General features: G+C 46.8%; 1 protein-coding gene across 1 annotated transcript in view; it reads right to left on the reverse strand.

The window, feature by feature from the left end:
* The window catches only part of LOC116429294 (uncharacterized), a 49357-nt gene extending 45468 nt beyond the window's left edge, over nt 1-3889 (reverse strand). The window contains exon 1 of the mRNA XM_031982076.2: nt 2438-3889. Coding sequence (XP_031837936.1) covers nt 2438-2810 — 373 coding nt within the window. The 5' untranslated portion in view covers nt 2811-3889. The remainder of the gene's footprint in view (nt 1-2437) is intronic.
* Nucleotides 3890-13940: the final 10051 nt, after the last annotated feature.

A 13940-nucleotide genomic window follows, 5' to 3' on the forward strand; every position in this document is an offset into this window, starting at 1 on the left:
GACGATTCCGGTTGACAAATGAACTCGTCGAAAACAGGGCTCGTCAAAGTCCCCGGACGATCTCCGCTGGAAAAGAAGACGAACACACACGCCGCGGTAGATCTCTCACGTCTGTCAGACGTGACACGTTTATCTTAAACACTGTTACGTTAAACAGCCGCGGAACTCATTAGTTAGGTTGCCCGCTCGCGGGTCGCGTTACGTGCGGTTGGCTATGCTAGTTGGCCCATTAGCGAAATTAGAAGAGTATTTTAAACGCGCGTGTAATGAAAACAATTGCGGATTCCATTTAGCCGGCCGCGGATTCTTTTTCCGCGTCTTTAATCACGATTTCCTTTAAATTCGCGCTCGTTACTCGATCGTAAGGCGTTGCGACTATTTTTTTTACTGTCAGATAACTGAGAGAACAATCGATGTCCGGTTCGAGAAGAATCTACTAAAATCGATTAAACAGAAAATATCACAATGGGAGACGCAATACGCTTCTTTATTTATTTATTTATAATTGTTACTCTGTGATGGTCAATTATACAATAACGTACAGCGTAGGATATAATTGGAATTTATTAATAAACTCATCGGATAAATCCAAATGAATGTATCAACAAACGAATTAAGAGGAACTAGCAGTTTCATCTTCCTCCGCTTTAAAGAATGATCCACCGAAGTTTGATTAGCAATATAATTAACGTAGGTAATCAACAGGCAGAAGCTAGTCGACGTAAGCCCCTGTTAATAGAACTCCGTTCACTTTCGTGGACTCAGTTTTCACGTAGAAACGTCAAAGACAAGCCTGTCGACGTAATGAAGATCGAACGAGGAAACGAGTCGAAGGAAGGGCTGCGGATTGGTCAAGATCGAGCCGTGGGTTTCCGCGAAATAACGGGAAGCCGAGGGAAAGGGGAAAAAACGTCGGGGGTTAAGTGGCACTCCCTGCAAGGCATAAACAAGCGTTAGGGACATGAATGGGATCACGTAAAAAACAGATTTCCACCCTCGATCTCGTACACGAAACGTGATTTCGAGCCGTCAGTTCAACGGGGCGGGGGCGAGGGGTGGAAAAAGGGCGTTACGGATTGGGGCTAACCCTGTAAGCGATCCCAGGGGCTCGTCAAGAACGATCTTATGATTGACCGTGTTACGGCACTCCCTGTAGACCATTTTCCGGGCGTATCTCGGAAATACATTCGAACGAGAGGCTGTCCTGGCAAGAAAGAACGATCGTGACTATCTGGCGACCATCTGCAACTCTGTACGCCGATTCTTGCGGACGTTTTCGATGCTGCTGGGGCGAATGATCGAACAACTCGTAGATGGAACCATTTGTGATTAATCTGCTTCTGATTCTGGTTGGTTGATGGCGTGATTCGAGTTTGACGAAATTTAGTATGTAGGTAGGTAATTTAGTGTTCAGTGATTCTGTAGATACAGGGTGCTTATCTTGTAACATTGGAAGCAGAGAGTGATGCGTGAGGATTGAAGAGTGTATTTAAAGCAGGATTCTAATGAGTGACAATTTATGGAAGCAGTGTTTAGAAGTAACGGATGCAGTTATTATTTGAAAGTAGGTGAACATTCTTGCGTCGAAACAATTGGAAATTTCCTACACGCTGTTACGAAAGAACGGTGCTACGTTCTCGCGTTCGTTGGAAAATATAGTCCACTTTGAATAACATTTGTCGCGCGTGTTTCAATCACCCGAGCCGCGATAACACGGTAAATTTCCGATTGTAGGCGCGTTATATTTTTACCGGTCGGATTTCGGAGTCTAATCTCATTGACATAAATAGCAGTGTCAGTGGCGCGCGGTTTAATTCGCATTGTAAATTCAGTAACGGTGCAGAAGCTGGCGTGTTCGTGCTTGAAAATTGCAGCTCGCCGAGCGATAAGTATGTAAAATATCGCAGAAAGAATGTGGCAACAAATGCGTGATCACCATTAAGTTGAAACTAAAAGTAAATTATCGGTTTTCCCCATAAGCGAGTACGCGCATTACGGCGCCGAACGATCGATGAATAAAATTGTATTTACATAAATTTCTCCGGCGGCCAGGCTGTAACGTTTACGAAACTATTATCGTTCAACTCAACCGAACTCTCTAAACGAGTTATATCCGCAAGCAGAAAACCTCAATTTCCCTGCAGCCAGCTAATTCACGTTCAACCAAAGAAACAAACCCCATCAAGAATTCCCAATAACAAAGTGGCAACGTCAAATAACCAACAAGAACCCCATAATTCCATTACAATCTCCCAATTACCATTAAATCATTAAATTCTCGATCAACCAACCGAACCATCTCTATTCGATAACATTTCTTTCCAACGAAACAATCTTCAAAACAACCCCGTGAACTGAGGAGTCGACATCCAGCGCAGTTGCGCCGATAATCAGGTACTAAGTAACTAACGGTGAAGCGACCTGGAAAGTCACTTACCTTTCTTCTCGTCATCCTCGTCGGCGTGATCGGCGACGTGATGAAGCTGATGGGGGCCCGGATGGTGGCTAGTTATCGCTGGCACCAGGGGGAGGTTGCCAAGCGCCGGGTGCGGATGATGAGGATGATGATGACTGAGGAACCTGACAGCAGCCGCCGCGGCCTGATGCTGGGCCTGCATCGTCTGCTGTACCTGACTTTGTACCTGTCCGAGGACCGGATGGTGCGGTGGCCATGCTGTCAGGTGGAACGGAAACACGGGTGTCGCCCTCTGGAACAGCCTGGCCGGCGTCAGGAGGGAACCGCCGGAACCAGTGGAACCGCTACCAGGAGGCAGTGGGAAGGACAGACTACCCCCTGGTTCCAGGACCATGTTTGGTACCAACTTGATGACTTAACGTCTCTCCGATGGAGAGGCCTCACTTCTTTTGCATTTATGGACCTCTGCCTGTTCCCTATCGATGCTACTCCTAGAGTGATTCTTCGTCCTGTGCGTTCACCGGACGCGACACAGGAGGATGACAGTCTGTTCGAATTCAAGTGTTTCAATTGGAGTCTTGACTCGACGTAAGAAGACCATGAAGCAGCTGGCAGACGTGCCGTTTGTTTACATGTTTTTTAAGACGAACACTCTTCCTCTAAGGGGTGGTTTTCGGTTTGCGCGCAGCGTTTCCGGTTCCCGTGATCCTGGCCATCGGAGATCGAGGTTGATTAACGGGAAACGATGGACTGATGGGTTTCAACGATGTATTGGCAACAGTCCGTTTGCAAGTGGTAGCGCAGGTGCCGTCGGAAGGTGAGCCTCCAGGTCTCGATGGTGTAAACAGGTGAATTTCGCAGCACCGATGGAACTTAACTGGTTCTTGCCGTTCTATGCGTCAATGTATCAGTCTGTTCTCGAGTGTGCTATTGAAATCGAGGGTTTTGACAATTCTGTCATGGAGTAAAGTGTCTATGAACTATTCTTCTAGCTAAGAGAAACTTTTCTGAACGAGGTGGACACGAGTCAGCCCGAAGAGTCCATCGTCCTTTCTACACTCACAGTCTCTCCGAAGTGTCACTCCAGTCACTGAAACAATTCCCGATCAACTGTCATCGGAATCGATATCTAGCGTTCGGCTGAAGCTTCTCCGAAATGTCCGGTGTGTCCTCGGCACCAGGAACCAGGTTACAAGGAGAGTCACCGAGAAAACAGGTCCGTATATGGGGAACACCGGTGGCACACTAAAATATCAACACTTCCCAGCCAGCTGCGGTTGCAGGGTGGCACGGGGTTCGCCGCGCGATCGGTCACCGACAACAACACTGATCAGCTGACGTGGGACCCGGTCGACACTGGTCCGGTCCGACGGGTCTATGCAGCGAATTCGGCCACGTAACGAACGAATTCCATGGATTCCTTGGTTTGCGAGGGTCCTGTTAGTGTTAGGACCACTACGGCACGAGCCAACGGCACAGCACTATCTGCCCGGAGAGTGAAGTCAACGGCTCCCCTCTGTACACCGAACCGAAACTGGTTTCGGTCGACACCCAACGGGCAGGGATTGGCCGAACAGGTGGTGGGTTCACCGGTGCCGCTCGACGCCCGGCCAATCCCCGCCGACGGATTACGAAGCTGACTCCTCCCACCGGACGGTTTTTTAGCCCCGGAATTGAATCGACGCCCCTTCCCGCCAGCGGCGCAGCCAGCGGTGGGGATGAATCAATTGGTGGCTGGCCTGAAACCGGCCGCAAGATGGCTCCTCCCTACCCCAACGGCATTCAGGAAATCACCCCTGCCGTAGACCCTTGCCGACCTTAGTCTCTAATTCGAGCGGGACGCGATCTTCCTCTTTTAACGTCCAAATTTTCACCCGGCAGACGGGAAAAATTTTCGACCGGGCTCCCTTGATTTTCCCTGGCGAATTTGAATTTTGCCGCGGAACCCGGGCCCGGATCGCGGGAAATTCGACGCGTGCCGATGGATCGATATAATCGGTGAACGCGCGAAGGACGAGACGACTCGGCTCGCCTCTGCTCGGCTCGTCTTGTCTTCCAGGGAAGGAGAGAACGTTTCCCTTTCTTCGCCGATCGGTCGCCGACAATTGTTGTGCTGCCACCACTCCGTGCAACCCCCACCAGGCCTGTCCTCTACACCCCTCCGGCCCTCGAGGGCACGATCCTCTTTTAATAAGAGGAGCTCCGAGCTCGGAGGCGTTAAGTAATTACATCTATTCTCTTCTGGGGAGGAAATTACCTGCGCCTCGGGGTGGGAAAAATTAGGAAATTAAAATTAACCCCCGCCACGAACGCTGAGCTGGTTCCCTCCCTCTCTTTTCTCCTCGTCTCTCTCCCTCTCTCTGTCTCTCTCTCTCTCTCTCTCTCTCTCTCTCTCTCTCTCTCTCTCTCTCTCTCTCTCTCTCTCTCTCCCTCTCTCTCTCTCTCCCTCTCTCTCTCTCTCTCTCTCTCTCCCTCTCTCTCTCTCTCTCTCTCTCTCTCTCTCTCTCTCTCTCTCTCTCCGGCCAGTCTATCTTTCTCCCTTCTTTCTTGCTGTCTCTGTCCCTCTGGCTCGTTCGCCATTCCTGTCCACCGTTCCGTCTATCTATCTCCGTTCCCCTCTCTCCTCCGTCACTATCTCTCTCTGTCTCTTGGCTCTCGCGCACTCCGCCGGAACTCTTCGTTCTCGAATTTAGGAGGAGCCGGCGGCCATTACCGCTTACGTAATCTTTTTACAGTGGCGGCAGCACCTTGTTAAGCAAAGTTATTTAGCGCGCGACGCCGAGTTCGCACGGTCGTCCGGCGTGTCCCCATCTATCCCAGTCGAAAACCGCCGTCTTCCCATCTATTTCGACCGGGGAACCGACTACCGGTCGATTTCTTGATCAGTCTATGCAATATCGCCGCCAATGAACGTCTACTGGTGCTCCAATTTCTTTTTTTTCTGTATCTGCAAGAGGATGTATGCGCTTGTCGCTCGAGGAAATTGATTTTTCGAGTACGGTGGACGATGATTCTATGGTCCGTGATATTTTCTGGTAGCTGTGCTTACTGGAATTCATCTGTCTTTGATTATTTCACGGCGGGGGAGGTATTTCGTGCTCACTGAGTATGTATGTTTTTTGGAAAGTTTAGGGTTTTCCACATTTTGGTAGGATTTGTGAGATATAAGAAAATTATTGGAACAGGTACGACGAATCTTGATTTCACAGTTTTTACGCGTTTTCAAAGTTATCATTTGGTAGAATCTTTATGTACGCTGGTTTTACATTAATTCAACTAAATAATTAATTATATAACGTGTTCGATAAATGTCGAGCAGATTGCTATACGACTCCTAAAGATTTACCGACATTCTGGGATAAAGAATAAATCTGAAAAGTAAATGAATTAACCTGGAACAGTAAGTTCCTCTGATACGACATTCTGCAACCCGAGACAGTCAATGCTGAATATTCCCCAGACATGCGATGGTTTTAATAGCTCTATTTAATCGGGGCCGTATTCAATATTTAGAATCATTTATAGACGCACCGCGTAATTGACTTTGCAAGTTGCGTGCCTAAACGCCATCAGAATAAAATATGCCCGGCAATAAAATAACTTGGTACAACTACAATATTAATTCGCGTTCCAATATTACTTTGTAATTTGCAATCTTCCGCCGCCGCAATAAATCTAATACGATAATGTAATTCTAATCTCGCGGACGAGCGCAAATAGAAGAAGATATTCTAATTCATCCTGAATTATTCATGGGGAATATTATTCCATTTTTCGTTTGTCGTTTTTCCACGTCACGTTTCCCGGCAACGACGGCTAAATGTTCGCGTCACAGGGACCGCGAACTTCTTGAATTAAGAATCCGCTGTATCCTATTCGTCGCGCGCGGCTCGGGCTCGCAGAATTTATGCTCGGGGAGCGCGCGAGCGCGCCGGGGGATACGCTATCGGCTGACAAACGCGTCTGCAGTCAATTTGCCTAGGAACAGATGCGTTTCTATTATCTGTCAGGGGCGCCGGCTCTTTGTGGATGCATAAAGAGGCGTTGCTAATGGGATTGAGGTTATTATGGTTGCGGGAAAGGTCATCGTGGGAATATCTCATTTCTCTATCGTTTTGCCGGTCACTTATACTTCATTGAAATAACTGTTTATTTAACTCGATAACGTTACTCGTGAACGCCCATCTTGTTCAATCATTTTTCTCCAATTTCTAGGTACATTATCAACATAACAGTCTATCGATAGAAATAAACAAGAAATAATACAAATCACAAGTCGTCCTTAAACAACTGTATCTCATAAACCTTCAAAATCATCTGGATAAACAGCTATTCAATTATTCTCCCACTACCACGAGCGACAGAATTTCAATAAATTCCCCTCCCTTACTGCAGAAAAACTAAACCAATCAACTTCCCAAAACCACAAAGAAATTCCCACTGAAAACACAGAAACTTCCACGCGATTACCTCACGGAACCTCAGCAAACAACACGGAAACCCTTCCGCGCGAGAATACAATCCCACACACTCGCTGAAACCGCGCAATCGTTATCCCTTTTCACATCTCATCTTCCGGTAGCTCCTCAAAACCAGCGAAGTCGGTAGTCCCCTAAATCTCGTTCGCGATCCTCCCCTGAACCCCGCGTCCCCGATAATCCGTCCGCGACAGGTCCAAAGGAATCGTTCACCCTTAGTCGCGGGGTTAAGCCCGGTAGCTGGAAGTTGGCGAGAACGTCGGTTCGCGTCCCCCGTCCTCTAAAGCGGTACACAGCGAAGAGGGGCTGGAGACGGCGGCGGACGTGAGGAGCGGAAACTGGCGAGTTCCTAATTTACACAGCCGCCGCATTCTCCGAAGCCCTTTTGGCCCAGACTCCGGAGTGCCGTCGGGAACTTCGCCGGCGATTAAAACGCTTTAGTAATTAACTGGGTCTCCTCACCTTCCGCGGTAACAGTTACCAAACCCACCACCTCCTTGCGCCAACCAGTGGCGAGGATTGCTCTCCCTCTCTCTCTCTTTCTCTTCGTGTCTCCTTCTTTCTGTCTGTCTCCCTCTCTCTTCCCCTGAACTCCTCTTTTCCCTTCCGTCGTCGATCGCGCGTAGTTCTCTTCTTCTCACCCTCTTTTCCCTCCCTCTTTCCCTTGGCCGCTGGCTGGCCCGCTGGCGCATATTTAGGGATCGCTCTGGTTAGAGGTTGCCCGGGCAACCACCACGTCGAGAAACCCTCTGTCGTTACCAGGGCAACCTTCTCCGCTCCTTCATCTTCCCTCTCGGCCTCCTTCGCACGGCCACCGCGCCGGATTCAATTCGTGAGAGCGGGAACGAATCGACTGCGCCGCGGAAAAAGGAGGTGCGCGGGCGAAACCATGGCCTTTCTGATTCTGGGGAGGGGCGGAGGGGTTAGGGAAGGATGCCGCGCGGTTCGGTGATTGTATTTGATAGCCCGACGCCCTGGACGCGCAACGGAGACCTTGATTAAAGCACGACTCGCCGGGTTTTCGATTTTTCTGGGCAGACTGTGTTCTAAAGGATGATGCTTTCGGGGATCTTCGCGGAGGATTGGAGTGGCTTCAGAATTTTTCCGAGGAGATTGCTCTGTTTCGGATATTAGAGGTTTGAAGGGTGGTCTCTGTTCGTTGTTTCTCGAGTGGATGCATCTGGGGAGGGAGGTACTAGTAAATAAATCTTGATGTATTGTTGCTGAATATTCGCTGCGGAGTTTGAAGACTGGTTCGTTTGCGGTTATTTGTATTAGTAACTTGAGATCTAATTTTTCATTACATTGCAGTATGAGCAGGAGGTTTGATATAAGAACTTGTATTTTCAAAATCTTTCAAGCGATGGGCACTCGGATAATGAATACTATTCAGCAAGGTGATTAAGTTAATCCTAAAATAAAGAATCAATTGACGAACGGTCAGAATCTTCTACTCCCCAGGGATTTCAAGGAAATCCAAGAGTACTCGAATCGTAGGAATCCGAAATTTCATTGTTTGACGAATGCAAGAGAGCATCGGTCGATCGGCAATCGTCAATAAATGATTGCGATGCGTGCATCGGCCAGCGTGGATACCATAATAAAGAAAAATGTCGTCAGCGACGCGAATTTCCATGACGCCGTAGAAAATTCCGGGAAAGGAGCGAACAGAGGGCCATGAAAAATTGATCGAGCACGATATCTCACGTTTAGGCGAATCCGGCGTGGCAAGCAGGACACGCGCGACCCATGCATCAAAAAGCCGCCGGCACCGGGCCGTGCTTTAATATAAAACTTAAATAACGATACAGCAGCGTCATGACGAAAATGGGAAATAATCTTATGAATAAGTTCTTCCCCGGGGCGTGCTCGGCTCAGCCGGCTCGCCGGGAGACCACGGCAAATTTGAGAACCCCCCGCGATTTTACAAATTACCTCTACATGATCGTCGCCGCAGCAACAGCACCGATTAATTCCGCCGGTCTCGTCTTCTTCCGGTCGTTTCGTCGAGTTTGCAAACTTCGCTGGCTCCATTTTGACGTGTCCTGTCGGTACACGTGGAATCCTTTCTGCGCTCCGGCTTCTGAAATATTCCCTGACTTACCAAATTGCGAATCTTAATGCGCCACGTCTACATTAAGAATTAATTTCGATTGCTTCACCGATTTCGCGTTAACTTTCGTACATTTTCATATAGATACTCGATGGTTGACACTGTGTAAGTAGGATTGTGTGAGTGTTTGGTGGAAAATTATTATTTATGAGCTAGTCGGTTTTAATATTTGGTATTCTAGTGGTAAGATGACAAATAGGTACGAAACACGGTTGTGGGATATATGAAATAGAACGAAATTCGACATTCGTTTTACTTTAGTGTTGAAGTATCGAAATTATAGTCGTAAGAGGCAAGTTTCTATTTAATTATGGTATTTACAAAGTATTCAAGGGAAACTGTGTTCTGTCAGGTCGGGTTAGTTAACAGTTCCTCCCGATTTTTTATTTCCCCGTGAGAAATCACTGAAAGTAACTTATCTTAATGTCCAGATAAGGATGTAATTGTAGGCTTCACCCGTGGTATCTCTTGCGATACATTTCCTACGAACACGAAAAAGGAAAACACAGATTGGAATCATATCAATACGTCTGCACTCACGGTAATTACCTTCCACTTGGCGAATTAAAATACACGTGAATTCTTCTTCACGCGTACCTGAACTGGTAATATTTCCCGCTAATGATAACTTTACGTACTGCACGTGATTAAATTCCCATTTAACTTGCTAAATTATAGCTGTCGTTCGGACGAACCTAAATGATACAAATCACTGATCAAAGAACTAGAGAACGACGCGGGCCGAAGTTTAATGTCATGGACATGTAGACTTTAAAATTGCGGTGATTAAATGGAAATCAAACGAGTCGATCACTTTAAGCGCGAAAGCGTCGAAAACCTTCCATTGAATTCAAGTAATTAACTCTCCTGATTGAACTCGAAATTACATTGGCAAAAGTGTTTATCGGGGACACTTAATAATTCGTATTAAATCACAATAATCAACCAAAGCAAACGCGAAAACAGTACAAATATTGTAAAGCTTCATTTAAAATACCTAATCACCGTACAGTTCTACAAAATCCCCATCGAACGAATAAATAAAACGACAAAAGATTGAATGAAAAGTTCAAAAGGTAACTTGATCGTTTCAACAAACAAATCTTCGCATCTTCGCTGGAAATAAATCCTGTCCCTCGTTAATTGATTTTCTCGGGACTCGCATTCGTCGAGAATAACCGTGAATGTTGCTGCATTCATTAAGCAATAGCAAAGACGTCTCCGGCTTAGGCGAACGAAAAATCCGGAATGGAACGGAGACGCGGAGCGTATCTCGCCGAGCATAATCCGCAGTTCGCTCGCGTCGATAAAAATTCCATCCCCGTTCCGTAGATAATTATTTAGCAGATAAGACCGGACAGAAATTTCAGCGGACGCAAGCGCGATTCGAAAGCGCCACGCCGCGTGCCAAGAGTCAGGGCGACTAATTAAGTGCGCCGTAAGTTAATTGAGCCGTGTAGGAGGAGAGAACCGAAGATACGGGGGAAACGTTAAACTGTGTAAACATCGGGCTAATTACCTCGAGACTTTATCGTTCTACGGGGCTGCCCACGGTCGCTCGGAACCGACGCGAAAAGTTATCTGATGTTTCGGCGGCGACCGAAGATTCATCTAAATATTTCGAAGATAAATTAACCCCTCGGGTGCGTTCGACGTATCGTGCGAATCTGAATCAATTATTTCAGGGGACACTTTTACTTTTGTCTTACACGTGACGCGAAAGCGTTATAAAGGAAAACTCAGGAGAGTTTCGATTAATTTAACGAGTTTTCTTTATGCGTTCGAACGGTTACGTTTCGATAAAAGTGTAGGGTTAATTATGGAGACATGGGTGAAGCGGCGGTTCGCTAACGTAAAATTGTTGGGAAGCAATAAAAGCCGAATTAGCGGTTTAATGCTTCTCGAATGGTGTTCCGGCTGTTCGTGAAATATTACGTAACAGCGATAGCGCGGTTATAGTGGGTCTCGCGATCAATGGATCATGCTCCGGCGAGCTCATGAATTGAAATTTCTCAATGCAAGTTCGGTCGCGACCCCGTGGCTCGTTAACTGACGTTTGACGTCTTTATCGTGCGCCGCTCGCGGATAAAGGGGGGAAAAAAGCCGAGACGATCGACGAAACGGAAAGAAAGGGGGAAAAAACCTGGAATGGATAGATTAGACGAGTTAGCCGGGGCTAAGAATGGAGTTTATGCCGTTCATTAAATCGTGACTCGTCATCGCGACGCTCTCGTGCCCCCGTTCAACTTCCGCTGCAAATCGTGACGTCTTCAATCGGGAAACTGTTCTACCATTATTTTTACCCGCGATCCTACTCAACAGATAAAGGCAATTAAACTGATCGCGAAGCGTGTCATTTGCAAAACACGAGAAGTTTTCATGCAAAAACTACGTTCCTCGGAGATACGAATTTTCGTAGAAAACTTTGAAAAACACACGACACTTTTCTTGCATCATCTGAAAGAGTCCAATCCACTAAATTCAATAGTTCCCTCGTTCACTGTCAAAAATTACATTTCTCACGATCATAAAGATACCTATTAAGCAATCTAAAGACATTCACGCCGTAACAAATTCAATTTCCTCTTCCCATGCAGCGAAAAACCAATAGTTAAAACTCAAAATGAACAATTCCTTTCATAAACGTCTCACGAATACACATCCAGCAATATCGCTAAGGAAACGATGGAAAAATTGAAAAACCTTCGTCGCACAAGCGAAGAACTAACCTGTGAGAAATCTCCGATTTACCCGGAAGCCCCGCGAGCCAAGCAAACACTCGACACAAAACCATAATGCCCAAGAAAACCACGAAAAACCGTCGCCGACGCAATGTCGCGAATGAAAATGAAACCGGCGCGCTATCGCACTAACGATTTTCAGCGAGCCGCAAGAAAATCGGGCGGAATCGGTCCTCGTCACTCGGGTTGCCGGAAGTTGGAGAGAATCCCCGCGAGTTCGCGGCCGCTTTGCAAGTCTAATTGCCGGAGCGATCAAGAACGGCGAAGAAAACGGCGGGAGGTAAGGCGAGGGTTTACAGCGCGGAAAGCCAAGGTGGAGGACTTAGCCCGCGCGCGCTTGGCTCGCGAGGGAACGGCCATAACGGCCGCGCAAAAATGGGGTTGCTGGTGAAAGGGAGACGCAAAGATGGTCGCGTCGCGTAACGACGTGTCTGCGTTTCTTCTTCGCCGAGCGTCCCTTTTTTTCACCTTCTTCCCCGGCTGAAGGCTTTCCCGCGGCCTCGTTCCTCCCCACCCCTCCGGGCCGCGCGCTTCCTCCCGGTGCCCGTCGACGGCGCCGGGAAATTCGAGTCACGCGTCGGCGGTTAGTTCTGATTAGCGACAGGGCGAATGACGTACCACTGGTAGGATCCCGTGTCTCGAATACGGGAGCAGGGAGCTGTACGGGCGCAAGTGCCAAGACCGGGCCAACGTGACCAAGCCACCGGAGCTGCTTTATGGGAATTTATTTAGGAGGATCCGCGGTGACTGCGGAAGCGTGCTCGGCCGCGCGTACGATGTGCGGAAAACCTGGGCCCGATGTAAATGCAATACTTCGGGGGATGGAGGCTTTCCTTTCGGGGCCGCTCTTGCGGGTAACGACCGGTTCGATGTCGGACACGTGATTTATCGGGCGTTCGGCTGTTTCTTTGACTTGCTCTTCATCTGAATCGTGTCGTTTTCTGTTTTATCGTTTCAGTGGTGGTTTAGGTGATATTCCTTAGGTGATGTTTCCTTGTTTTTGGTAGGTTTTAGATGGTTCGAGAGGGTTATAGATTTTTTGGATAGGGTAAACAGAGAATCGGATCAGTTCGGATTTGATAGTGAAAAACTGATTGTTGAAATTAAGAATGAATTTTTGTCGCGGATTTCTTATTAATAGACATTCAGCTTTGATATTAGTAAGAACAATGTTGAGAAACTTGGAAATGTTGGTTTTATAAGGGAAGTAAGCAGTGAGAAATATTCGATTCGCCCTAAATCTAGGATACCCTAAGTAGAGAAGTTGATGTATGTGCGTTTTATCAATTGTTATCGGTTACTTTGTTCTCGATAGAGAACATGTTTTAGATAGTCTGAGAACGTTTAATATATCAGTGATAGGTCTGTTTTGATGTTATACGATGATGAATATTCTCTGCGAATGAAAATGGAGAATTTTGTAGCAGTCGTGTAATTAGAAATGCACGAGGAAGCGCATCTGAAATACTGGACAGTTTATATTGAATAAAGGCGGCAATATGAATAATTTACCAATGGAGGCACTCTAAATGTAAAATTACCGAGGGGCGTGCTTACTAATTAACCGTTGCGTTTTCCTGTAATAACGGTGGATACTGTAATTAAATTAATTAGCCATTTATATGTGTCCATCATTGAGCTTTAGAACGCATTGGGCACGGATGTCCCTGTCACTATGTTCCAATTAAATTGCGCGCCACGTCGATATTAATGGCCGTGTTTAACTCGGACGTATGGCACAATACCTAACAATCAATGCCGCGCACGGTAAAAGCACGGAACAAATAATATTATTTTTCATTGAATAATTTGCAATCCCCGTTTTCCGAGCAGCATTGATATTTATAGCCGGTCTATTTTCCAATTTCTGTCGGATGACGTCACTGAATACGCCAATTTTTGGCCAATTTCCGGGGGAACATACTATATTAATTACCCTGACTTGGAAAATCAAAGTAACACCGGGAATAAAGTAAAAAAATTTACTGGCACTCTAAATATTGATTAACGCGACGGGTCTGACGTTTAAACGCTTTACTCCGATAAAACTAATTAACCTACGAATGCAATTTATCCCCGACACGTTTCATTTTCAGAAATATCGTTCCAATACCGGTCTATTTCACAGCATCTTAACATTATACCTGCAGAATGCTAAAGAAATCACCTTACCTTCTCACAAATAACATTAG

The sequence above is a fragment of the Nomia melanderi genome, chromosome 14 (genome assembly GCF_051020985.1).
Source record: "Nomia melanderi isolate GNS246 chromosome 14, iyNomMela1, whole genome shotgun sequence".
NCBI classification, from domain to species: Eukaryota; Metazoa; Arthropoda; class Insecta; order Hymenoptera; family Halictidae; genus Nomia; species Nomia melanderi.